The 24,908-nt window shown below is 36.1% G+C and overlaps 1 protein-coding gene across 4 annotated transcripts in view; it reads left to right on the top strand.

Moving 5' to 3' along the window:
• The first annotated feature begins 638 nt into the window (after positions 1–638).
• LOC142346032 (neuronal acetylcholine receptor subunit alpha-3-like) overlaps positions 639–24,908 on the top strand; it is a 36,396-nt gene continuing 12,126 nt past the window's right edge. The window contains exons 1-3 of one of the 4 annotated variants that reach the window (XM_075398511.1): positions 639–924; positions 4,966–5,548; positions 24,092–24,282. In XM_075398511.1, the coding sequence (XP_075254626.1) occupies positions 5,332–5,548; positions 24,092–24,282 (408 nt within the window). In that variant the 5' untranslated portion in view covers positions 639–924; positions 4,966–5,331. Of the gene's footprint in view, positions 925–4,756; positions 4,776–4,965; positions 5,549–24,091; positions 24,283–24,908 lie in introns of those variants that run through there. The other 3 variants (XM_075398510.1, XM_075398513.1, XM_075398512.1) reach the window with 3 other exon arrangements.

Here is a 24,908-nt window from a genome sequence, read left to right on the forward strand (position 1 = left end):
ATGGCATTGGTTGAAAACGAACTTCCTTTTTAAATAAGTTCGATTTTACGTCACTTCTTAGATGTTTTAGGTCAATCACCTACCCAACAATTAACCCCAGACCCTCCCCATTCCCCCATTTCCTAAAAAAATTACGTCAACACCAAGCGCGTTCCTCTTGTTTCCGTTGTAACAGGAAATGACAACTGAAATTGACCACTTTAATTTCAATTCGGGAAATAATTGAATGACTTTACGAACGTGTTATGAACAACCATCATCCACAAGTCAACAACTAACAAACACCAATCCTGCCCCCTCTACCCCCCCCCCCCCCACCCCATCCCCATCCAACGGGCTAGTCGAAATCATTCTGTATTTTCTTTTTTGCAAGATTACTTGGGTTTTAATTCATGTTATTTTTTATCGACACATTACAGCCCAAATTACCTCAAATTTTTATCGCGTAACTTTCAACAAACATATTATAATACCTTTTTGGTATTTGGTATAGCATTGGGATTTCTTTGAAAGGTAGCTCGGCGTTCAAAAGTGGAAAAGTAATTTGACGAAATAGGGATACATATATATCTGCGGTTATAATTCCCAATCTTTCAATCCTTAATTATCGAGTGTTTTTTCCAGCTGAGCAGCTTTTATTGTTTTACTGCTTTTCATTTTGCTCAAGATGAGAGGAAAGTCCCCTTTCTTTTATTTCTCTTGTTCTTGCGTGTCTTTTCTAACTGTCTTTCACAGCGTTCTATAGACGTGTCGTTCCTTAGAATTTAATGGAAAATTGTTCTTAAATCATTACTTTACATAATTACACTAAATTTAAACCCTAATGTTTGCCTAAAATTGATTACTTGCGGGGAATGGTTTTACTTTCTGCGATAATTATTGCTTCGAATTGAAAAATCGATCCTTTTTTGAATAAATCGAAGAGTATCTTCTATTTTTGTTATACAAAGACTTCTTATTTTTAGCGGTGTAGAAAAAATGATTTATTTTTGTAAGGGGAAATGGAAAAGTTTTGTTTTTACAAATAACGTGAAATACGCGATGGTACCAATAAGCTACGTACACTGGAAGATTTTTTACAAACATTACAAACATCAAATAATATAACATTTGGAGTTCATATTCGATCTCTAATAACGCGTCTTTGCACCTTTAGCTCTTTTAACGTCTAACAGACCGTTTGTATAGTTTTCATACATGTTTCGCACGACATCTGCGTAATGAGTCACTCTAATGCGCTGCAGTAAAGTTTTGGGGTCTTTCAAAACAGCGCCAATTAACTTTTTTCGGATTTTTTTTGACAGTTTTGTGGTTCATCCGCTCGATGTTTGGCCCTCAAAGCTGTCATTTTTCAGGTAACGTTTTTATGCATACTTTGCACTGAATCTCATATTCAAGTTGAGTTGCTTTTGTAATTTTGTCCATGAAAATCTGACATCTCGTATCGTAAAAACTTCACAAACAATGAAAGAACAAAGCAGTTTAACCATCTTTTCCATTTAAGCGGAGAAAGTGAGAATGAAATGTTTCTTTAAACTTCTAAATTTCACACTTTTCTTCACGCCTTACCGCAAATCATGCTTATGAATCACGAATCATGCTTTAAAAGCAGAAATCAAGCTGTACTTAGCTTTTTGGTACCATAGTGTAGTACGCAACATAGTCCTCATTTTTTTCAAGAAAAAAATCTCGAATTTTTCAGATTTTCATCTTTGATGAGCAGCTGAGCAACTTTGAGTCAAATATCAATGAATATGAAAGAACAAACTACAAAAGAGTGTTCATTTTGATACGGGCACATATTAAGGTAACGACAACAGTAAAAGACGTAAAAAAATTCTCTCACCAAATTTTTCTAATTTTTGCGCTTTTAAGCTCTCAATGCTAGCAAATAACAGATTGTGTTTCACACACAAAATAACTATAAAAGCAACGTCAGAAAAGTGTCAGGATTTTCAGTATTGATGAAAACTCTCAAATTTTCTTCTTAAATAAACAAACGTCCAGTTTTTTTGCAGTTTTCTAAATCTCTCTTCTTGGCAGACAAACAGTAATTGTGCAAAACCTATGTAAATTTCTTTTAATTGTTTTTCTAAAGAAAGAACAAATTATGAATTGAGAGGTTCAAATGATGTTTATTATTTTGCTTTTATTTCTGAATTAATCAACAACAAATTTTTGGCCTCATGAATAGGTTTTGGAGAGTAACCGTTTTATGTTGCAGTTGTTGCCCAGAAATGATAGGTTGTTTAACACGATATTTCAGTGCGTCACAAATCCTTAACTATTGCCTAGTGATATTATTTAAAAAAAGTCATAATCCTTCACGAACTGTATTTTATGATTACAGTTTTGAGAGTGCACGAGGGACAGTAAATGCAAAAAAAGCTAGTTCAAATTTGCTTATAAATTGATAGCATTCATCACCATTATCCGAAATTCCATCTTTAAAATCAAATATCGTTTTCGATGCAGTACTCTGAGAACGTCAAACAAAATAGAAAAATAGTGATTGTATTCTGCCCGTATTATCAACGCTCACCGTCACTGTTGTCCATGATAATAGTATCTATTTCCACAATACAAGCGTATTTAATTTCAAGATTTTTAAAGTTGTCACAGTCAATGTTTAACGTCATCACTTTTCACAAACTTAACAATTTTGCTAAATGCTGCTTTTCAAACTTAAATTACCTCAAAAATGTTGATTTTGAAGCTTCGCTGCATCCTTAAATTGTAAACACCGTTTGTGAATAATTGTATATGTAAGCATGGAACGCAAACAATGTGTCATAACATGTGTAAATGGGAAATGCAAATGGACCAGGGAACAATGCCAAAAAAGATGCCAGCTAGCTCCATTTCAAGATGAATACAATTTTGAGCATCCATCTCAATAAACTGTATCGTACGTAATGCTGCTAGCCTTATTACCATACAACATCTTCCGTTTATGCTTATTTTTAGTGAAAATCCGAAAACTTTAATTTTTTAAAGTAAAATTGAGAGAAACGAAGCTAAATTAAGTTTCATAGGAACCGTTTTTTTCCATTAACAACTGTGAAATTTAACATCAAGGCAGACAATTATTACTTAAGTGGCTACTATAAGAGACCAATCACGGATGATTTTGAGATAAATTCAACAACGGAAAATAATGAGGGATATTTGGAAATTAACAAAGTTCACACTTTTGAGTGGGGTAAATTTCTCTACATGAGGCGAGTATTTACAATATCAAGTGTTAATCAAATTGTTCTAGAGGGAGCTAATCAAGAAACACTTAATCAGCTGATATATCCGGTAAATTGTTCAAAAGGGGGGCAAAAAAGATAATTTAGGAAAAAAATTCTAAAAGTTAATTAAATCAATTAGTTGCAGCCAGAAAGAATTCATTTTATCATTATATCGATTTTTAGCTGAACATTAATTTGTTATATCGATTATTTTAATACCTAGTACTATTTTATTAGTAAACGTTGTTAAGTTATTAAATATTCATAATCAGATCATGTCATTGTAAAAAGAAAATTGATAGTGAAAAAAAAATGCAATGAAATTTCGAGTAACTTATGACGGACATCGCCGAGTTTATTAAGCCTAATCAAATTTAAACTTTGATGACGCAGCATTTCATTTTTTAGTTGTTTAGCAAGCTCCAAATCATTTTCATGAGACAAGAAACTGCTACTTTTTCATCCTACATGAGGTGCACAATTTAAGCATTTTTGGTCACTGTATTCCTCTGTAAAAATAAAGCTTCTATGAATTTGACATCGTATAATCACAAAGTCCGCAAAAATTTACAAAAGCGTACTTTTTGTGGCGTAATGCTCGAATGAAATTGGTTAAGTCGACATTTTGCTGGCTCTTTTGTCGTTTCGTGATAGTATTTTTAAAAACAACAATCACCAAAAAATATTGGAAGTTGAAATATATCGAAATTCTTGAAATAAACGAAGAACCAGAAATTTGAGATAAAATTTCTAACTATCGAAAACTCGTACTGCAATTGAATGTACAATTACTGGCTATACAATGCGAAAATAATTGCAGAATAAGAACAAAAGTGCATAAGGTAGCTGAACAATAACCGGTATCCACTAGAACATTAAGTCCTTACAAATTATAGTGACAGAAACAATCATTTATTGCAATTGGGTATACACTCTTATGATTATGTTGTAATTATAAGATGGAGCTTGGCAGCCTAGCTTAGTTTAACAGAGCATAGTAATACTGTCGCAGTGTGGACCAGTTGGCTCAGTGGAGTTCACAGGATCGCAATCAATTCAGAGATTGTGAGGTCGCAACTCGCAAAGATCCCACCAAACTTCGTTCTTACTGTAATGGTGGTGACATAAAATAAACAAAACGAGCTAGTAGTTGCTCTAATATCTAATTTCTTGAAAAGTAAAATGCATTAAAAACATCACTATTGGCAAAAATAACTCAGATGCCTAAAAAGATCATTTTTACCTAAAAAGATGATTTTTGCTATTGAATATCTGCAATCTTAATAACGATTGCAGATATCTAATAGCAAACGAGATGATTGAAAATAATCAATTCGTCATTTAGACTATCGGATCAGTTTTTGGTGGCAGCGCTAAAATTTTCACTAATGCAAAGAAAGTTATCCAGACATTTAATTACCTTTGAGGTGCTGTCTTGCATCTGTTGTGTAAAATACAAGTTTCTTAGAGAAAGACAAAATTGCTTTTTCACGTTTGCTGAAAAATCAATTGGCTCGAAAAATGGAGTTGCGAGAAACGGTGCTTAATTTAGTTCAGTTGTATAAAAATATATAATAAGTAATGTAATTGTATAATATATAAAAAGACTCCATTCATCTCCTTCACAACCTAATTAGAATACAAACAAAACCAATATGTTGCAATTTTGCTGCTCTGCAATACGTTTCAGTTCCGACGAGATTTAAAAAATACTCTGTATTTTGCATAGATAAAGAGCCGTTACTATTTTGTTCTAAGTTTCTGTTGATGCTTTTTGCAGAGACCACTTTTTGTTTTTATTTCAATCGGACCTTATAAAGTTCACTTAGATGTCATTTAGACCCAGCGACGCTTCATGGCAAATAATTAAAATTGTCCAATTTTTTGTTATACTCTATTTTTTAAAGAAAATAGAACCCGAAAAACTCTTATATCCTTACAACTTTTACAGAAATTTATTTGGTCTTTCTTCAATAGAATCAGAATAATAATTGTGACAGTTCCAAAATTTAAATTTAGATACCCTCAAAATTATCATAATTTTTGAATCGAAAATATTGATTTATTCGTTATTCCTTAAAATATAAAAAGAGCAATGACAGCTAAATTTGTTCACTCCATCAGCGCAAAGATATTGTTTTTGTTTACGATGTTTGTTTATGACTGTTATTGTGACATCAATGAGGTGAAATTACAGCAACACTTGTTCAGCAACAACCCCCCTTATCACCACATGGCCAGGCCAGTGAAACTCCCAACAACAAAGATTTGGGCCAATTTCTCCATATCCATATCACAAATCGTAAGCATAGGTAAGTTGGTTGATTTATTATTAAATTGACTTGATGTCCGATTTACGAGAGTGTCGTATTGTTCATTAACTACTGTCGGCTATAGAAGCATGACCAATTCCTTCGATAATGACGGTAGTTAAAAAATTTAGAACTGTCAACTCCAAACAGGAGTTAAACTTTTTTGTTGAAAGTTGACTTAGAGAGGGTAAATCAGATTTTTTGCAAAAAAAAGAAAAATGAAGAGCCACATGGCTCATTCGTCGTCCCTACCGATTGTTTGGTTGACATATTTGTATTGTGCTTATCATAAAATGCTGGTGTTATTTCATCAATCGGTTAAATAAACTATTTTTTAACTGCAATCTGATGTATAAGTACGTTTACTTATTTACCAATTTTTACGACAAGAAACTTGTTTGTGGGCATTCAAAATTTGCAATCCTATTTAACTCCATATTTGTTTTGAAAACTGTTTTCTTTTCAGAAGAGTAATTTTTCAGGGGAGGCTCTCGAAACCTTCCAATGATTATCAGTAGTAAGATAAAAAGGTACTAAGATGGGGGGGGGGTTATCCTTCGAATTAATACGTGTGATAAAATGGGGTTATCCTTGGCGGCGCTACATGTAAAACATTTGACTACGGCCGTGCATGGGTGATACATGTAAACTAGCTTTCTTCTGGATACATGTAGGCGGAAATGTGCATTTATGTGGCTAGAGTCATTTTTGAGTGAGCGTTTATAAAATCATATGGCTACCATTGCTACAGATGATTTGAAGAGTATTCACGAAATTTACAAGGAAATCGAAAAAGAATATTCACAATACGGTGAACGATTTTTATACTTTTTAGCTACTTGTCTGCATTTGGATCCTGAGATTGATTTAGATATAGCATTGAAACTACGACCTTAGGGTGGTTTGATTGGCATCGACAATTCAGCCCTCGACAAATATTTTAAATCATTCAAAATTTTGAGACTTCATGCGATACTTCACGACGCTTCCGGTTTTGTATATAAATATAGTGAAAAGTCCAGGCTATTCTTACGTATTACCTTGTTCAGTGACAAATGAGTACCTTGGTCATGTGACTGGAATTGCTTTTTGTTTATACGTAAAATCCTTCAAAAATAGTTTATTCAATTTGCTGGAATGTTGAAATTCGGAGCGGTTGTTCTTGATTTTGAAGGCTTTCGAAGTAAAAAATCTGGGTTTATAATAAAAGAACTTGCGGTATCTACCGAAAATTACAACGATACAATTTCGTTTTTACCTCCAAACTCATTTAACATACATTCTTCGAGTGAGCAAAGATCTTTCCTGTGGGTATCTAAGTTCCTTCATGGTCTCTCGTGGGAGACCGGAGAGTACCCTTATCATTATTTGCAACAGATTTTTCAAAGCATAGTTCTTCGATTTCCCTTTTCTGATTTTTACGCAAAAGGATTATAAAAAACGGAAACTTTACGGCAGCTGTTACAGAGGAACGTTATCAACTTGGAAATTTTGTTCTGCCCAAAAATTGAACACTTGAAATTATATCGGGAGACACCTGTTTGTAAATTACATGCATTGAGTTGCCCAAAACGACAGAGAACCAAGCATTGTGCAAATAAGAAGGCAAAACTCTTTTACCAGTGGCTGACGAATGAATCGTCGGCTCGAGAAACCAGCTCCGTCTCTACTGCAAATGAATTTGTCTCCAAATTTGACAGTATACAGTTGCATAACACCTGAAAATCAGTTAACGGTTTCTCTTATCAAAGAAGAAACAATTGACACAAGAGGCCAAACAGATTTGAGAAAACAGCAGATTGTGTGTGCTCGTGCTGAAATAGAAGCTTTCAAAAAGTATTTTTCTCTACTGGAGTACTTTCAATTGTACCATGTCTTTACAAGAGAAAATGAAAAGGTTGAAACTAACCCCTTTACCTACGCCCAAGCGTGCAGTACCAGTTCTGATGTCTCTGGACGATGTGACTCTTCCCGATGACATCAAGCAGCTGATTAAAGAGAACAGTGTAGAGTCTTATGTTATCAGAGATAAACAAGATTCGATGAATGCACACCATACAATCACTTACAAACAAAGAGACAAAGACTCTGGATATGTTTTTTATGAATTTTTTATTGTTAAATAATTATGTAAAAATTCTTGGAAAGCAATTCATTTTTTGAATAATATTAGTTCAAAATGAGTCAAACCGAAGATCAATTAGATTCGGGCGGAGGCATTACTGACTTGGTGTTTGACGCCGAGCACCAAGAAAGACGATCTTGGAGGTTTTGCAATTCGAAATTGCCTCGATCAGAGGTTGTATACTTCACACAAATCATTATAATAATTTTCCTTATAACTGTATCTCTCGACAAGTTTTTTTTTTAAGTCTTGACTGTGAAGAATCCACATTTTGGCTTTCACTTCTCTCTTGTACAGTTGGATACGCTCTTCCAAATTCAAAGTTATGAATAAAATTATTTCTACCACTGACCGGTTGTTCATGGCTGTTTGCGGGCCATCTTGTTGCGGGAAAACTGAGCTCATTTTCAAAATGTTATTAGTTGGCACATTTTTTCCAGAGTTTCAAACAATTTATTATTTTTATCAGCATGATCAGCCGAAATTCCAATCGTTAGAGAAGAAACTGAACACACATTTTAAAAAATTCTCCAATTTTGAGCTCATTTCAGAGTTAGAGAACTGCCTTCTTGTGTTCGATGATTCATGTGAAGAAATTTTTAAGGACAAAGAATTTTCCAAATTATCAACCGCAGGGCGACATAGAAACATCAGTGTAAATTATGTTAAACACAATTTGTTCCAGCAAAGCACATGGTCCAGAACAATTGATCTAAACACAACACATATCATATTGTTTAAATCACCACGTGACACACAACAGATTAGTTTTATTGGTCGGCAGTCGAATAATGCACAATTTCTAAAATAAAGCTATGAGCTCGCCACCAAAGAACCGTTTGGTCATTTAATAACTGATTTGGATCCCAAAACATCAGACGTCTAACGCTACTGTTCAAATATTGTTCCTCTAGAACCATCATTTTTTTATCTGCCATCAGCTAAAACTGTTATTACAAGTCTGATTGATGAGAGAGAAAGAAGTTTGTATGCTAGGGCGGCTGCTAGAGATATCGGATACAAAAGTAAAAGAGAAGATCGAGAGAGCTCCAAATCATTTCATTAAATTCTTTTGCGAATGTTTGCTCAACATTGTCAACGGTAATGTTCCAATAAGAAAAAGTTTTGTAGAAGGTTATGAAAAATCATTCAGAAAACTATTGTCTAGACAAACAAGTTTGAAAGAAAAGAGGCAACTTTTTGCTAGAGAAACAGATTTGGTCAAAACTGTTGGTTTCGCTTGTCATCGTTATTTGACAAAATCGTAATGCACACGGAAGAATTCATTTTAATTCCAAAACGAATGTTTGCTTCACATCAACCGGTAAAAAAAGTTTTGGACAATCCCCTTTATAAACAAAAAGCTGCACAGCTGTCTCTTTTGCAAAGAAACCAGTCGAACTCAATGGAAAAACCAGAGAAAGCACTTGAACCAGTTGAGACAGCAAACAAAGCAATTGAAACAGCAGAAGAGGAAAAAAAAACAGAACCCATGAGCGAAGACAATGAGATTGAGCCGGTAGTGAAAAAACAAAGAAAAAACAAAGATTTCGACTCCATATTGTTAGAGCTAGAATTTATGAATAAAAACCAAATCAAAAGATCAAAAATCATACTTGATTTGATTAACCAATCTGAAACAGTAACCATAGAGTCGAATGACGTTATTCACGTTAATAATGAAACACTGGGCATTAAAGCTTCAACATTTCTTTAGAATCTACAGCAACCAACTAAAAAAATTGACATTGCAAAATACTCAAAAATTTTAATTGCTCTTAATATCTCACCTCATCTTGTTGCAAATACACATGCCAAGCAAATCTTGGAAGCCTCGTCTGAAAGTGAACAAGAGTTTTTCCCAAGTAGAGAACAACCCAGTCGACAAGAGCTCTTCTCTGGTAGGGAACAACCCAATGGCTCAAAACCAACCCAAAAAAGATATAAAGAGGAAACGGACCAAACGACAGACAAAGAAGAGACCAGTCAGAAGATGTGGTCTTTCTTTTCCTGAAGTAAAAAAATTGGATCAATTTTTTTTAAAAGGACCAGCTTCGTATGGAAGCATAAAGCGACTGCAGACTCAAAGCAAGCTCCCTATAGGTAAAGTCCAGTCCTATTTGGAGACAAAGCCGTCTTTCACAAAGTACCGTTCAATTCGATAAAAATTTCCCAGGCTTAAAGTTTTTGTAAAAGACATTAACGAAATTTGGTCTCTGGATTTGGCACATGTTGATAAACTGGCAAAGTATAACCGCAATATAAAGTATCTTCTAGTAGCGGTTGATTGTTTGTCAAGATATTTACGAGTGGAACCATTGAAAACAAAGTATGCAACAGAAGCAGCGGAACCATTCAAAAAGATGATCAAAAACAAACAGCCTGAAAAAGTATGAGTTGACGATGGTACAGAATTTCTTGGAGCATTCAAACACTTGTGTACCAAACGTGGAATTCATTTATATAGTACTTACAGCGAGAAAAGTCAGCTATTGCAGAGAGGAACATTAGATCTCTCAAAATGATAATTCATCGGTATCTTGAAGAAAAGTGGACCTATAGCTACATTGACCAATTAGACCAATTTGTGCAAACAATCAATTCAAGACTCAATCGAGTAACTAAAATTGCTCCCAACAAAGTTACAAAAAAGTTGTGCCACGACTAGTGTCATTGGCACCACAAACAAGCTCAACTCAGAAGCCCAAGTTTTACATTGGAGACTTTGTGAGAGTATTTAAAAAAGATAAAGCATTCAGGAAAAATTAAAAGCAATCGTTCACAGACGAAGTCTTTGAAATAAAGGGAATACCAACATTAAGCCCACAAACATACTCCTTAGTCGACGCAGACATAGAATCAATTCAAGGAAAATTTTACCAACCAGTATTACAACTTGTCAGGCTCCCTGTCATTGAAAATGTCGAACAACCGGTTGGAAGACGTGTTTACAGTTCACGTTGTTTCATCTGCTTCAATGGAAATATTTGATTCAAACACACTTGCATCATTTCAGAATTTTTTTAATGACGAAATTCAACTTGCAGGTGATTGGAGAGTGGCGCTAAGAGAAATCATATTCCCAACAGAAATATAAAACATAGTAAACGGAAATCTAATTGTGTACAACTTAAAAGACTATGAAAATTCCCAAAAGATGTCTTCGGAAGCCAATGATATTTCTAGACCTTACAGTGGGAAACAATTTAGTTTTATGCCAGGAACCTTTGATACAGTGGAACAACTTCTTCCTACAATTAAACGCACAATTGGATTGCCCCATTTTTCATTCAGAGAGTTGAAGAGCTCTGGAAAATATGAAATTTTATTTGGCAAGTATGAGGGAATTACATTTCCCAGCGAGGAAATTCCGAGCATTATTGGATTTAAGGGTATTCCTGACGGCAATGGAATACATATTGGGTACAAAATGATTCCTAATGCGAAGAGATTTATGAAAAGTGATGATACAAAAGCCTAATATGGGGAGTTCCCAGCTCACCTTTGTGCTGGAAAGAATCTAATTTTCATCTACACCAACATAATTGAATATCAATACGTCGGTGACACTAAGGCTCCCCTTTTGCGAGTTTTTGATTCAAAACAACGTCTGAAAAACGGTAGTGTGTGAGCTTGAACAAAATCATCGGATAGTTTTTACAAATTTAGACTATAAGAAGCTCCTAACCAACACAATTCAATCGATTTCAATTGAACTGAGAACAGAAACAGGACAATTAGTTCCTTTTTTTGGAACTGGAAAAGTTATTCTAACACTACAATTCAAAAAAATTCTTATTATGCTAATCAAGCAGCGTCTTTGCCCCACTTCTCTGGACATCATCGCCAAAGAGGAAGTGGTTTTGGAGCCCTAGCTGCAGGCATTGGATGTGTTGCGCTGCCTTTAGCGCGTCGTTTTATTTTGCCTACAGCGAAGCGTATCGGTAAAGAGCTCTTGAAACAAAGTGTTCCAGAGATTTTGGATGTAGCCGGAAGCAAAAAATCTCCTAAACAGGCATTTAAAAAAAACAATATCAAAAACTGTCAAAAAACAGACAGGGGGATCTTAACGAAATACTTCACGTCGGAGGAAGTCAATACGAGTCAAGCCGCCACAGAAAGAAATCAACAAACGCAAAAATCATTTCAGCGCACAGAGCTCCAAAAAGAAGTCGGTCAGACTTTTTTGCCAGAGTGAAAGATGACCGCTAATTTATTACCATCAGAAGCAACTCACAGTTCTTTGGATTTATTCGAAAAACCTTCTCTCTTAGTAACATTTGATGGTAGCTTTGTCAAAGGTTGGGCCCAGTCTACAGTCCAAATGGACCCATGTTAGAGTTTGAAGTCGCCGGTGACCGAAATAATTTTTTTGACTTACAGAAAATTTTCTTGGAAGTGAAATGTAAAATTGTCCAGTCATCAGAAGCTGATTTGAGATATGACGCAGGAGCAGCAACAGATCTTACAAAGACAGATGCTCCCTATTTTTGCAATAATGTGCTACATTCACTCTTCTCTGACTGTACAGTGTCTGCTAATGGACTAAAAATTTCAAATGATAACGGAAACTATGCTCATAAAAGCTTATTGAAACAGAATTTTCACATAACAAAGATGCAAAAAACACCTGATTGGCAAGTCAGGGCTACTCCTACGAAGAAAGTCCAGGAGCGCTGTCAACTGTAGAAGTGAACAGAAGGAAAGCCTTAGTGAGGCAATCAGCTGAGTGCACATTCTACGGTAAAGTTGCAGTGGACTTCTTCACCTGTGACAGACATTTGCTAAGTGGTGTGACACTTCGCATTGCATTTAGACGGTCAATAGATGATTTTGTTATAATGTCTGACGATGCAGCCAAGCACTACAAAGTAAAAACTGTCGAAGCTAATTTGTATGTGCGCAAGATGACATTGAACGATGATGTTGTATCGGCTATTGAAAAAACTTTATTAACAAGTCCAGCTTCGCGCCCATACCTGGAGACTCTAACAAAAACATTTCTGGCGTCAACGGGTCTCCACAGTTGGAAACAAGATGATATTTTTGCCAGAGAACCGATTCGTAGACTAGCAATTTGTCTGAACACAAACGAAGCGTTTCTTGGTAACAACAGACAAATTCCATTTTTTTCCCGCAAATTTGACCTTGAGCAGATCTATATTTATCGAAACGGTTTACCTGTGGCAGACAGTCCGATATCAACAAGTGATTACAAACGTCTTTACTTTAATACAATATCGGATTTAGCTTACATCGACAATGGTCATGGAATAAGTTTGACAGATTACCCAAACCATTTCATAATGGTTTTTGATTTGATCAGCACACAACAAGCATCCCACGATTTTATTCGTCCTGAGCTTACAAATTCGTCATTTTCTATTGAGTTGAAATTTTCTGCGGCCTTACCGAACAATATAGAGATATTCATTATTGGCGAAAAAGCTAGCACAATTTTTGTTGATAGTGAAAGAAGAGTATCAAAGAATCACATTCTGACAAATTAATGATGGATGAAGATGATATTAATGATTTAATCCAAGGCTGCAAAACTCTTAAATATAAATTCCATGGTGTGTTTGCGGTCAACAGTTTTCCGCAAAAAAATGAACAGAAACAGCTTCCTTATTGTTAATGCAGCAACTGCTGAAAATATTGGCACACACTGGTTACTGTTATGCAGAAAAAACAATCAACTTTTGTTTGCCGATCCCCTTGGTCAGCCCATTTCATCGTACAAACATCTATATCAAAGAATCATCTCTGTTGCCAACAATCACAACATCTATCAACTCTTGGAGAATCAACCAATTTAAAGTGCAAACTCTCAACTTTGTGGACTTTTTTGTATATATATATTGCTCATTTTGTTTTCAATGCTCAAGAACTTGTAAATATTAACAATAATGAATTGATTCGTTTTGCTTTTCATATGATGTTCTAACCTTACTAACTTGAAAAACTTATTTTTTTTCAAAACTTTACTTTTTCTTCATACACAAAGCGAACACTCAATAAATCAGAATCAATATTCAATTTTCCATATCCACCCATAAAAATATTCATAATTTGACAAAAAGCACCAGAATGAGGACCATACAAAATTGTTTAAACTCTTCATAAGGTTTCACTATTAACAAAATCAGTTTGAGTTTGTTTTGATGGAGGCCGGACATTGTAGATAGTCTTTTGAGCAACTACTGGCATCTTGGCACTCTGTTTGGTATTGACATTTGTTTGTTTTTTAGAGCTGCTTTTCGATAAATTGTTGTTGTTAGCAAAAGCTGGCAGTCGTTTGCGCACTGACTCTGCATCGATTTTTTCCGCGGAACTGTTGAATTCGATTGCTAATATAAGCTTTGAAAACACATCTCCGTTAGTCTCCATATTTGGTGCAGTCCAAAACAAGAATTTGAAAGTTGTATAAACGCAAGGCACAGGAAAGCTCTGATATCCTTTCAAAGTTTTGTTTTCAAAAGTAGTTGTATCAATCAGATCGTGATAATGGCTATTTACTAAATTGCAAAATCTGGAATCAAAATGTGCACAGACTGCATAAAAATTTCCAATAGAAAAGCTAGGTTTTTCTTCCACAATGAGAAATTTGAACTCTTTCTGAAATTGTTTAAAGTAATTTGGAGAACGCTCAAACATCGCTTCCACCATCGTTGTTGACAAGTTCTTTTTGAATTTTTGGTTTCTTCGCTATTGGTGGTTTTGCTGCAGACTACTGATCAGCCACTGAGTTCTGTATTTTGCTAGCTGAGCTGACCAAATTTTCAAACTGTCCAAGAGTTAACGAAATTCTCTGTTCAAACTCGTATTCGTCAGTTGCTTTTTTGAACAATTTCAGAAATACATAAGTCCCTGTCCTTTCATAGGTTTTCAGCGTTGCCCTGATTAAGCGCTTATCAGTTGTGGAAATATCGAGATAACAATCTCCGAACTCTGTGTCTTTAGTGAACGTGAAATGCATAGTGTGCAGCTTGTCTTTTTACTTTCAAGTGCTATAATGTGTAAAATTCCAATACAATGGGGGCGGCAAGTTGGGTTTAAACAAGTGTCCTCAAACTGCCTAATTAAATCCAAATGATTTGTGAATACAGATTCAAGTACGCCTATGGCGTACTTGAGTCTGTCTGTTGTTCACATATCGCATAATTAAATTCAGCTGTGACCTTAGATAAGACAAAAAAACATATGTGACCCTAGGTGTGTACTTGACGTCATTGAGGAGTGCAGTGTACACTGTTTATTGAAATTAAATGCAGACCATATGTTTTGAGAAAACAGATGTGACCCTAGGTGTGTATTTGGACCAGCAGTGCAGTGTACACTGTTTATTGGAATTATATGCGGACCAAATGCTTATAACTTGGTACAGATGTGACCCTGGGTGTGTGATATAATTAGAAGCACATGTGAAGCTACAGCAGTAAGGAACTTCTGATAAGAATATTGTGTACAATGAAAGGCTAATAATAAAATACGTTGTAGATAAGAAGTTTGCATTTACGCACTATAAAGTGTATCAACCCGTGTATAATAACACAATTTAGAGCATATAACAGAGCATATACACTACCAAAATTACAACCAAATGTGCCCCCAGATATAAATTCCTGAATTACACGTTGTGCAATGCAACTTTAAAAATAGTTATTCATTTTCTTTAAACCTTGCGTTCAGTGCACTTTGCTTTTCTTCAAGAGTTCGTTACCAGACAAACACCTACCAACCGTCAAATTGGTTTTAATTTCATTCTCAAAATTTGTACAAAAAATTATGTCCGTTCAAAAACTTGCTGAATCTGTAATTTCGTTGGAGCGAACATTGGTTTATCAGACATTGTTCAAAAATTTTGTTGTGCTGATTCAACAGAAGAGACAAAGCAATGTTTGGCAAACTTACCAGCACTGTTTGTTACCTAAGCTTTTCATTAACGCAATTGCTTCTTTACCAGAGAAGACAGAACCAGCAGAATGCAGTCTTATTACATCAGGGGGACATTTACCTCTGAAAACTTTGCCAACATTTCAACATCTTGGCATGGAGTCATTACCTGACGACGTTAAACGAATTTTGTTTCGTTACGATTGCGACTGTGTGCCTCTGTTTGAAAACCAGCTAGGGGCTTATCAATTTTGCGGAAACTTAGCTGACATGTAGGGCATAAAGACATCACCTTGCTCCCCAGAAAATCAATCGAAATTGGATTCAGCCAGCTTGCCAGTAACACCAGCAGTTGATCCAAGTCCCAGTTTGACACCGACATCTAGTCCATCTCTCTTTGCGGGAATTCACAACAACAATTCTAAGGCTCTGTTCAATGACAACCAGTTTGATACAGCGTTACTGTCAGCTACACAAGTTCAAACACCAGAACCAGCACGTGTTTTTGTTGTCACAGACACGCCAAAGATTTGCAATGCACCAAAGAAACGGCTACCTGAGAATTCTTTAATGGACTTATTTGACTAACTTGAAAACAAAACTTGATGAATCACCACAAAACTCTTTTATATAGTGAGACGCTAACTTGATTTTGTTTCAATAATGTGTGATTTCAACTTCTTGAAAGCTGAATTTATCTTTTTATATCTGTTTTTACAGTTTTAAATCAGCTGAGCCAAAGAAATAAAAACTTTGCTACTGATCAAGTTCGAACATGTTCAGAAAATATTTTCATTATGACGTATGCATACAAATTCGTTTCATAACAAACACTCAACTACCACAACTACTATGACGTGGCGTGATTTTTCAATATTATAACCAGAAATACTCTTCTCAATCTAACAAATTTTTGCTAACATTATACATAAAATTTAGAGATATAACCATTTGTGAGAGTATGCCGTATTGACGCTAATGACATGCTAACTCCATGCCACAGCTGTAGCATGGATTGAATTCCAAATTCAATTCATAATTTGAAGAAATGTTCAAAGAATGAGAAATATTCAAAGAAAATTTTCGACAAAAGGCAATTCAAACGTCAAATTTTGACGCTTAATTCAGTAGATGCGCTCTTTTGCTTACACTAGAATCACCTCCCATTTGTTACTTGTGGATCAATTGAAATAAAAAGAGCATGTTTGTTAATAAAAAACAAAAAAAAACTCAAAAAAAAAAATTTTTTTGACACATGACCTCTGACCTTTGACCCCAAAAAATAGGGTTCAAAAAAATTTTTGGGATGAAACTGATTGTTCAGTAAGCCTCAGCATACTCTAAAGAACAAAACATCTCATCACACTCGTCAAATTTTACTCACTCGTTATGGAGATAATTAGCCCTAATTAGCGACTAATTAAGGGTTAATTAACCTAATTACTAATTAATGAAAAAAATTAAAATTTTTGCAACGGTTTTGTAATCACTGCTTGATGCCTCACATTATTGCTTATTGCTCATAAGCACCATCATCAAAAAATGGCTCCTTCACCGATTTTCAAAACATCTGGCAATTAGTGTCATATTAACGTCTGGCATTAATTAGCTTATGAAGTACCCTAAGAAAAAAAGTTAGATCGGTTTTCTTTACATTTTCGGACTTAGTGGGTCCTCAGTGCAAATTTATCTCATAACAGCTGTCATCAAAAAAAGCCTCAGAAAAAGACACATGTTTATGTCTTGTAATTGTCATGTAATTGCTAATTAATGACTTGATTGACAGAAAAACAAATTTTTCTGTTTATTTTTGAGCAATTTTTTTATGGGTCCTATGTTTTTTGGCACGGGGAGCATTTTTGCTCATCACACTTAACAACGTAGGGCAACTCTAACCACCCGTATCTGAAAATGCATAAACTAGCGCTTTTTATTACAATTTTGAAAGTTATCATGTTTTTCCAGCTTTTCAAAAATCGTTTTTTGAAACAAACGATGACCAGCAATACTCGTTAGGGTTCCTTATGGTGGTATATTTTGGCAAACGATTGCTATTGAGAGTTGAAAACACATCTTTCTTCTCTCATAACTAACAAAATTTCGAATTAAAGGTACCCGCCAAAACCGACCAATCAGATTGCAGCATTTTGAAATTTTGAATTTCGCGCTCAAAAATTACATTCGTGCTTCAGTTTGGTGACCTTACTCATTTCCGAGTTATTTACTTGTTATCAAAGTTCTGCTAGAATTTGAAATTCGTCAAAACTATTAGAAATGGTCTATTCGTGCAACTTCTGTTCCGCTACGTTTAGCACTCGTGGAAACCGCTCAAGACATAACATAAATTTCATCCAGACGATGTTGGGCTTCCTGTGTACAACTGCTCCCTATGTGCGTTCAATTCACGGAAATTGTCTGAACTGGAGCAGCATATGCGAACTTGCCACTCGAAATTTACAAACTGCTGCCGATCGTGCTTCATGGGATTCAAGGATGCGCACCTGTTTGCGCAGCATATGAACTCCCTTCACTCGCTGCCTGCATTTGGACCTGAATACCAACCGAAAGAGGCTACTGTGGAGACAGCCTTCAATGGTGTCTTAAAAACTTATGAAATTGTCAATAATACAGCTGACCGAGATCTTGAGAGCTTCATGCTCAATCAAAGATCTGCAATTGCAACGCTAATTGAGCAACGGCTGAGCCAAGGACCACAGAAAGTACAAATTGCGGTAAAAGTACAGTTATTGAAGCTGCATCAAGATGAAAACTCAACCGAAACGGAGGAGCGCAATGAAATTTATGCCAACTCTCTCATGACGCCCATTTACGTAGAGGGTCTCACAGACGAGTTGTACTGGAGTATGGTGGAGAAAATGATGGCCGTCTTGTCTACGTTTGCTTGATCTGCAAGTGGTTGGTTTGTTGAAAAAATAATCAAACTTGACGTCAAATTTGCCCGCTAACGACCATTTCGCGGCTCATCCTATCTTGCCTTACCCCATAAGCTTGCAAACTGTCGCGGATTACTCAAAATTCGAAACCACGACGATGCCAATTGTTTCAATTATTGTTTCGTGGCAGCGTATCATGCGCATCATGGAATCATTCTTGATGGAGATGACAGCAACTATCATATTAATAAAACATCCCCTGCAACATATCAACAACAGAACATTCATCAACCTGTAGGCGAATTTGAAATGCCAATGGGATTTGAGCAAATGAAAGCCTTTGAAACCTTCAATGATATGGCAATCAACGTTTTTGGTTACGATAAAGGACAACTTTACCCTCTACGAGTCTCCTCTTTTGAATCAGATTTTGTTATGGATCTTTTACTTCTTTATGATGCCGACATTTATCACTATGTTCTCATTACTGACCTTGTGAAAGTTGTTTGTAAAGTTAGAGACCTGAAATTCAGATTTGGTTATCGCATTTGTCGTAATTCTTTCTGGCTGTGTCGTGATGGACTGGAAAGCTATAATATTCATACTGAAAATTGTTATCTAAATGCCCCTTCAGTTATTCAAATGCCATCATCAGATAGAAATGAATACAAGTTCTCAAATTTTTCAGCCACGTGGTTTGTTCCTCTGGTCATTTATTTTGACTTTGAATCTTTTCTCCTACCCGTCGCTGGATGTGATGCAGCAACTGACCAATCGTCAGCAGGCGTGATTGAAAAGCACAAGCCATGTGAATTTGCTTTGGCAGTTGTTGATCATCACTCAAATAGACCCTATTTTCTCTATGTGGACAGCTCAGAAGATTGTATGGGCAATTTTGTTCGAATGCTGCATTCGTTAGCAAGGGACATGCATGAACGCAAATAACAGTTTCCTTTCTACAACGGAAATCGTAGAAATTTGGATAAACACAGCGCTACACACTAATGGATATGCGAAGAACCATTTGACAGCGAGCTTGACCCTGAAGAGAGCATAGATTTAGACCACTGTCATTTTAGTGGCCAATTCTTGGACTGGGCACACGAAAAGTGTAATCGAGTGAGACGATATGTCAATTTTACGCCTGTGGTCGGTCATAACATACAAAACTATGACTTACATCATATTTGTCGGCTCTGAACGACTGTGAGTCTACCACAACAATAAAAGTCATTCCGTCAACAGATGTGAAATACATATCAAGGACATTCGGTGTTCTGATTGATACTATTACAACTCAAGAAGGAAGAACCCAAAAAATTTACGAGTATTTAAGATTCATCGATTCCTACAAAATGATGAACAGTTCGCTGGAAAAACTGGTGGAAATTTTGCCTGACACACATTTCGATATCATGAAAGCAATGTTCCCCTCGGTTTCCGAATCAAATGCACACTTACTCAAACAAAAAGGTTATTATCCTTATTCTTATGTATGTGATCGTACAAAGTTTTCTGAGGAATGTCTGCCACCCCTCTCAGAATGGCGCAACACATTAGAAGGCGGAAAATTGGCTGTTAGTGAAGAAAATTTAAGTCATGCGAACCAGTTGTGGAAGTTACTGGGGTACAAAACTTTACAAGACTATCATGACGCATACCTTAAACTGGACTGTGCATTTTTAGCCTGTGTATGTGAGTTTCACCGTGAACTTAGCTTTCGTACATACAAACTCGACTTTATGCAATTCTACACTATCCCCAATATGGCAAAAAAAGCGTCCTTAAAAATATGCAAGGCAAACATTGAGCTGATGACAGAACGAGAACATTTGGACATGATTGAACCAGCAATACGAGGAGGAGTAACATCTGTTTACGAGGAGCGTCATTTTGTTGCAAATAATAAGTACTTATCAGAAAACAGGTCCTCTGAGGAGTCAACTTTTGCGCTCTGTGTAGACGCAAATAATCTCTATGGAGGTGTCATGCAGATGGACATGCTACCAGTGGGGGAATTCGCCTTCAACGTAGAAATTACCCTTAACGAAATCCTCAATACCCCTAACGACGCTTCAGTTGGTTATTTTCTTGAAGTAGACTTAAATTACCCTGTTCACGTATACCATGACCACCTATACTTTCCCGTTGCCCCTACCAAAGAAATTGTTCAAGATGAGTGGTTGGGCGAATATCAACTGGAGCTAAAAGAACAACACAGATTACCCAGCTCGAAGGTTAAAAAACTGCTTCAGACGCTGTTCGACAAAAAGAACTATGTATTGCATTACAAACTTCTCAAATTATATATTAGTCTTGGGTTAATTGTTGCGAAAGTACACCGTGTCCTACAGTTCAAATCAGCGAATTGGTTAGCACCCTATATTTCACTCAACAGTAATAAACGTCAAGCCGCTAGCAATAAATTCGAAGAAAACTTTTATAAGCTCAAGAACAATGCAGTACATGGTAAGAATTGCGAATCTAAACGCAGACGAAGTAAGCTTACCATTGCGCGGGATGCTGATTAAGTTCTGAGTTCCATTTCAAAGTTCAAGTTTGATCGGTTCATGATATTCGGAGATAACCTGGCCGCATTGTCTTTCCACGCCAGAAAAATTTATTGGAATACCCAACAATAATTGGATCAACTATACTTGATCTGGCCTACTATCAAATGTACAATTTTCATTACTACACAATGCGCGCTCATTTTGATTGTCGTTTGTTATATAGTGACACGGATAGTTTACGATACCAAATCCGGAGTACAGACTTTTATGAGGAATTAGCAAGAAAGCCGGCTTCAGTTGTTAGCGAATTCGATTTCTCCAATTATCCGAATGATCACTTTTTATACAATTCAGAAAATAAACGGGTAGTCCTCAAGTTTAAGGACGAATTTGCTGGAGATTTTATTACGGAGTTTGTATGTTTAAAGCCGAAATTAAACTCAATACTCTCAAAAAGTAAGTATTCTTTGTTTATTCTAAAGCATGTTAGTTCTATCTTTATATTACAAAGGTTGTTACTAGGCTTCTGAATGGTATTAGTTTTATTATTATATACATAGGGGGTTAGTAAACATTTAAAAATTTGATTAAAGGCTTTTTTTCTCTTTAGGTTGTCGAAAACTTTCGGCTAAAGGAGTAACAAAGGCCGCTCAACAACGTCTCCGGCATGATGATTTCTTGAGCACACTGATGACAGGGAACGTGTTTCGCACTGAAAACACACGAATAATGTCCGATCATCATGTATTGGAAACTGTTACTACCAACAAAATATGCCTTTCATCGTTTGATAACAAACGGTATATTCTACCCTGCGGTACAAAAACTCTACCCTTCGGACATTATGAGACCGTTGATTGTGGTGTTAATGAAATTGATTGGGGTAGTGATGATATTCAGTGGGATAATGACAGTTACTCAAACTTACTTCTCAGCTCTAGTCCAGAATGAGATAATGATTGTGTAGTGTCTCAAACTTCTGCAACAGTCGCTCTCTCAGTGCCAGCCTCCACCACCAGCTCTTGGGAAACTCCCGACCCGGGTTTAGTAGTACCTGAGCAGATAACTGAATCTGATATTGACAGTGACGATATTGCAGAAATTTACGCCAGTTCCAGTGAAAGCTCCTCTTCTGACAACCCCTTCATAAACTTTGAAGCTGAAGAAGCAAGCAGCAGCGAAGAAGAAGAACCAGCACTCAAAATAAGACGGCGCTAATGCCAATTTAATTGCATGCCATTTTGGTGAAACTGCGTTTAGTAATACACAGTGTATATATTAATTTTGTTTTGAGTGTTTAGTTTGGTTTCAATTCAATCTGTTCTTACAAATCTAACAAACCGGAGAAAGGCGCAAAAGGAAAGGAATAAAGGCGGAAGAAAGCTAGTTTACATGTATCACCCATGCACGGCCGTTGTCAAATGTTTTACATGTAGCGCCGCCAAGGATAACCCTCTATTATCACACGTAATAATTCGAAGGATAACCCTCCCCCCTATCTTAGTACCCTATTAACTTACTACTATTATCAAATTTCAAATTTTATTAAGAAATAAAACCCGTATGTAGTAAAAATGTAAAAAGATTAAACTAATTATTTAATTAAAGGCTATGAACAACAGATTTATTCCCCTCCATAAATCGGGAAACTTTGTCGGTCTGAATAATTACAGGCCCAGTTTTATCCTAACTTGAGTCAGCAAAATTTTCAAAAAAATTGTTTGATAAAGGAAGCAACTTTCTAGATAAAACATTATTGTCTTTCATAAGCAGTATGACTACAGAAAAATTATCCATGGATAACGCTTTAATCAAGCTTACGTTTGAAATACAAGAATCGCGCGAAATCAAAAATTGTGCAAAGAGAGCAACAATCTTGGATTAATGGAGAAGTTTTTAGTACAGTAAATTACAGAAACCTTCTTGCCTTACTTATTGATTTGAGTTTCAGAGGGCCAGTCGAAGAACTTATGTCTTCCTACCCACAATAAAAAAAATCACAGCGTTAGAATAGGTAACTAAATATTATGTTCAAAAACTATTCAGATTGGTCTCACTTAAACAGGATTCAGTTCTGAAGCTTTTATTTTTATTTTTGTATGTCATTGAGGTCACCCAATGTACCGATGATTATGATTTGATACTAATCTCTACATAAACAGTTCTCCTGCAAAGTGAGATAAAAAACATACCCTATCAGCCCTAAAAAACGCCGTTGATTGGTTGAATAACAAGGCCAGGGATATAAAATTTAGAAAACGAATGAAAATATCATTAGTAGAAGGAACAAGAATCATGACGCTATTAGTGAACCATTTGGAACGAATCAGAAAACTGTTGATCGAATAACCTATGTGATGTAAATTAGCACTGATTGACAGACATTTAGAGTTTAAGGAAGGAGCATATCCAGCATATAATTGCACAGTTGAGCAGTTTTATAAGTGCATTTTATTGTTTAAAACAAAAACAGACCTTTTCACAGTTAAGTTTCTATTATAAGTGGAATGTGCAACCGATAGTTCAATATGCTGCACTTGATATGAGACCCTCGAATCTATATTGGGTCTTTTAATTGGAAATATTAGTGCATTTTGAAATTCTAAAAATGAAATTAGTGGCATTGTAAATTTTGGCTGTGGGAATAGGAACTTCTGGCATCGTAAATTCTGGCATTTCAGATTTTCCGCATTTCCAAATTTACGAATTGGGGTTCACTTTGGGTTCAGGGCGGGTCTAAGGGTGAGGTTCCGTACCAAGTGATATTTGACCAGAGAGGCTCCAGACCACTGTCCAAACTAAAATGCGCTTGAAGACTTTTCCAGACCATGTGATTCGAACGCATGATGCGCAGCTGTGCGCTTGGAGATGGTCTGGCCAGAGGTCACTAATTTGGTCTGGCCCAGACTTAGACCTCGACTTATGAAACGACCGTGCTCGACCCAAAATATCTCTGAAAACCGTTTTACTCGACCCATGAAAATAATTTTGCTCGACTTAAACAGAATACTCGACTGTATAATTTTGGTCAAAATTGACCCCCCACAGGACTTTTTGAGTCCTTTCATAACCCTTCCATAAACCTTGGGGGGGGGACTTCAACCTGGTGTTTCAGACATGCGGAATGAAGTGGTGACAACATCAATCTGGCCGACTCAAGAGTGGTACGATGAGTACATGCAGTGGGATCCAGCAGAGTTTGGAGGAATCACAAACACTGGCATCTCCCCGGATCTCATTTGGAAGCCAGAGATTGTGCTCTACAACAATGTCGATGGTAATTTCGAAGTCGAGTTCAAAAGTCGGGTTAGTGGAGAGGTTGCGCAATATGCTGTGCAGTGTAAACATACTTAATGTCCCTAGATAAAATTTGGCCAAAATAGAAAAATGACTTATTTTCATTGCTACCTTTAGGGAAAACCTGTTAAAGACCTATGGTGCTAGTGGAAATGGCAGACGTACCAAAATATAGAAATTTTATTGCTGGCAAATCATAATTGAGAAAATGGGAAGAGTGTTTTCTGATTGGCTGATTGCTCAACAAACTGTTCATGTTTTAAAATAGGATATGAATGCTAGCGTAAAATTGCTCAGAAGTCGCGATAAGCCGACAGAGAAAAATCATATTTCTTGGAGGAAACTGATCTCATGTTCGGTTGTGATAGATTCGTATCAAGTCCCATGGCCGCTGAGGCATGGCCATGGCCCGCGACGCATGGCCAGATGCGGTAAAAAGTATAATCTATAATTAGGTTATGTCCAATTTAGGCTAATTGAACGCATATGGGTACAGTGTCTTAAATTTCTCAACCAATCAGATTCGTTGAAAATTCTACATTTTGGTACGTCTATTTGTTAAGACGTCACCCTATTACTCATTGTGCCCTATTCCAGTGGTAGCCATTTCATTTTTTCTTGTCCGTATAAAACAC

The sequence above is a fragment of the Convolutriloba macropyga genome, chromosome 9 (genome assembly GCF_964194025.1).
Source record: "Convolutriloba macropyga chromosome 9, txConMacr16.3, whole genome shotgun sequence".
In the NCBI taxonomy this organism is placed as follows: Eukaryota; Metazoa; Xenacoelomorpha; order Acoela; family Convolutidae; genus Convolutriloba; species Convolutriloba macropyga.